Source organism: Octopus bimaculoides, chromosome 13 (genome assembly GCF_001194135.2).
Source record: "Octopus bimaculoides isolate UCB-OBI-ISO-001 chromosome 13, ASM119413v2, whole genome shotgun sequence".
Taxonomy (NCBI): Eukaryota; Metazoa; Mollusca; class Cephalopoda; order Octopoda; family Octopodidae; genus Octopus; species Octopus bimaculoides.
Genome location: NC_068993.1, coordinates 614355 through 618058, shown reverse-complemented (window position 1 = coordinate 618058; position 3704 = coordinate 614355). Strand labels below are relative to the sequence as shown.

The 3704-nt window shown below is 35.0% G+C and overlaps 1 protein-coding gene across 1 annotated transcript in view; it reads left to right on the top strand.

Annotated features, from left to right (window-relative positions):
- The window catches only part of LOC106871434 (uncharacterized), a 20923-nt gene that overhangs the window by 16331 nt on the left and 888 nt on the right, over positions 1-3704 (top strand). The window contains exons 10-12 of the mRNA XM_014917886.2: positions 965-1108; positions 2169-2295; positions 3488-3595. Of these exons, the coding sequence (XP_014773372.1) occupies positions 965-1108; positions 2169-2295; positions 3488-3595 (379 nt within the window). The remainder of the gene's footprint in view (positions 1-964; positions 1109-2168; positions 2296-3487; positions 3596-3704) is intronic.

The window sequence follows — 3704 nt, the reverse complement described above, 5'->3', positions numbered from 1 at the left end:
ATATATATAGACATATTTATATGTGTGTGTGTAAGGTCAGTGTAAACTATAAGAGAAAGAGAAAAACATAGAAAAGAATGTAAAAACGTTGGTCTTAAAACGTAGAGGAATATTTCAAGAGATCTGTAGAAGTTGTTGGAATGCAGAAGAGTTTACTGGAAAGTGTTGTTTAACCCCAGGTTAGTCCCCACAGGAGCAGATCTATGATCAAAAGTGTTCCAGCCAGGACCATTCTATCATTCAAACAAATACATTTTCTAATATCTTTTTCCTATTTTTATGTTATTTGAAATTTGGTTCCTCATTCTGACACGTTTAAAATCCGCATAGATTTTAAACCATCTATGGCTCCTGTTACTGCTATGTTGCTATTTAACCCCAGGTCAGTCCAAACTGAACAGACCCATGATGAAAGAAATTCCAGATATGACAATCTCATCTTTATTTAAACAGTCTATCTAGCACTACACTATTCTATGTGTCCTTCACTTAATGATGTGATTTTTAAGGAGATTTGGTTGTTATTTCTAGCATGTCAAAAAACCACTAAGAGGCTCCTTTGATGTTTCCTGTAACCTTTCCTAACATTTTAGTGAAGTTCTATGAAAATAGTTTGTTATTTGATGGAGTGGAGGAGGTATTTCTTACATTAAGAATATGGGGTGACATAAATAAATACATTTAAACCAAGAGTTTCGTTTGATGAAATAAATATTCCAGGTTTTATACAGAAGTTGTGTATTAATAAAGCTTGTTGTTACATTAAAGCAGTATGTTTAGAGTTTTGATATCAGCTGTAAACGATATGGTTGTTAATACTGCCAAATGTTGAGTTAAAGCAAAAACAGTCAGTTATCTACCCAGGGTGAAAACTACCCTGAAAGATACTCCAAACTGACATTTCAATCTATGCAATATGCAGAGATTAGAATTTAATTAATTGAACCAATCCTTGGATTTTTAGGCTTGGTGCCCCACATGATGGAGAATCTGGTGCTGAAATGTGCACAACCAATTCTGGCTACCTCATGAGTTACAACAGATCTGACCCAATTAAGGCACACAGATTTTCAACATGCTCAATAAAAAAGTTTAAAGAATTCTTAAGGTAAGTAGATCCTTCTCTACACTTGTAGAATTACATAAGTACCAATGTTTTTTTTGTTTTTTTTTAGGAGTAGAAGTCATTTTCTGTAGTTTACCATCATAAAGAGCTGATACTTCAAGTAGTAGTAAAGATGGTGTTAGTTTAGAGATATTTCAGGTTTGAGGTGGAAATTATTGCCAGTCAAGTTTAAAGTTCAGTGAAACCTTCAAAGAAAACAAGAGATACTGCAGCTTTGATGGATAATTAACCTTTAGAAGCTGTGATTCTTTGTATAGTTTTGGTATCACATTTCTATTCTGAATTCTTTACTTGTATATTATAACATTCCTCATTGATAAACAACAGGCACATGTTGTGAGGAATCATTATTAAGTCAGAGACGAGTGCAGACATGTAATTCACTTTGCAACCATGTAGATGTCGGTTCAATCTCACTGCACAGTATCTTGAGTAGATGCCCACTAGTGCTGCCTTGAGTTGACCAACGATTGTGAATGGAAAGTGTTCGGAATTTTGTCATTTATAAGAAGCTTTAACACTTCTCATTTTCCACATGCAAATACTCATGTGGAGAGAGTGTTTAAGCATAAGAATTGTGTGAAATCAAAGAACCAAAATCATCCAAATACAGAATTCCAAGAAATAGTGTTTGGTGGTTGTGATTTGTAACCACCACCCTGGAATGGTAATAGTGTAGGTGGCTACCCACCACCAGTCCAGCTTACGATCAATAAAGAAAATAGTTACCAAAGTGGACGTTGGCACAAATGTACTCTGCTCTTTGGTCCATACAAAAATGACCATCATCACAGAATCACAGACCCAGACATAATATCCAGACTGCAATGACAGGATGTCTCTCATCTCTTCCATTAAATAGCTAATCTCATTAATCTCATTATACTTGATTTTTGGAACAACTCCCAGGAATGTAGCAGAATGGCTGCAACTGGAATTGGCGACAAGAACAACAAGAACAAGAGATTGTGATCTAAAATAAATAAATAAACATAACAGACACCTCATTTATGTGTTGTTGTTTTTTTTTATGATATTATAGAACAACTGCTGCTCATTGTCTGTGGAATCGTGCTGTGGAGCCGATTCCTTACCCCAAAGTTTTACCTGGACAACAAATGAAGTTAAAGGATCAATGTTATAATTATGTAAAAGGTGAACCATGTGAGGTAAGAACAATAAAACGAAGCTAAATCTATCGTTTCCACTTGTAAATTGATAATTTAGTTATTTTCAAGAATGTTATTCCTCTCTTTATAAAACTTCCAATTTTCTTCAATGTTTGTTCCTTCCAACATGGAATAAATAATACCAATTCTAAATAAAATGATGACTGGCAGAATTGATCGAGAATTGACCAAAAGGGTGGTGAGGCATAGCAGTGAATCATTGGATCAAACCAAATAAACTGTAACCCCATTTGTCTTCAAATTTTTGATCTTGTTTGTCGGCCATGACCCCTGGCAGTAGTATCCCTGTTTTGACATTTTTTGGTAAAGGAGCAGAATTTGAGTTCGAACAGTTAAGAAAAATTACTTTCTCCAACACTTTACAGGGATTTTGTCTAATTCTGGGTATTTTTTCCAGTTCCCAAAGTACCTGGATGTATTTCCATCCTCACCTTTATGTTCTGTGTTCAAATCCCAATGAGGTCAGCTTTGCCTTTCATCCTTCTGGGGCTAAAAGAGTTGATGTAATCAGCTGAGGAAAAGGAGCAAAAAATACTTCCTAAGGGTGGTGCCCTAGCATGACCACGGTCTAGAAAATGAATTTTAAAAAAATTCTCTTTTTAATATAAAATATTAATTAATAAAAATTAATGATACTTGAGGTGGAGAGAAGAAGCAATTAGCTTATTGGCTGTTGATACTATAATTGATTTAAGCAATTATGGACAACTCTGTACACATTTCGGTCTTGTTAAACCTCCTCAGCAAAGCCTAGCTTTGTCCAGTCCATTAGTGACAAAAAAATTATTATTATCAAAGTCATGCAAGTTGCATAGCAACATCACTGGAGCTGGTGACACAGAAAAAGCACCCAGTACACACTGTAAAATGGTTGGTATTGGGAAGGGCATCTGGCTGTAGAAATTATGCCAGAGTATAGAGAAAAGAATAGAGTGCAGTTTTTGGGGCACATTGAACCCTATCAAACAAGCCAACCGATGCCAGCATGAAACCTGGACATTAGAAAATGTCAGGGAAGGGTACAGGGATAAGCATCAAAAAGTATCTTAATGACAGAGAAATGTTACTCACAGTTATCCTCTGCATAAATAAAAAACAGTCAAGTTAAGCTATCATATTTAATGAATACTAGACATGCATGCAAACTTTTATGCTGTTTTCTACTGTGTAGGTCAGTGAATTTCAGTGTCACCATTTGTGTTGTTATGATGAGAAACGGAAGTACATATTCACCAGAGAACAACCAGCAGTCCATGGAACTGACTGTGGAAGAAATGCTGTGAGTTTTGAAATTGTTTTCACTTCGTTGTTTTTAATACCAGCTCATTTGTATTACCAAACAACCGAGAATGTATTAGGGATAATTATATATATATATATATATATAT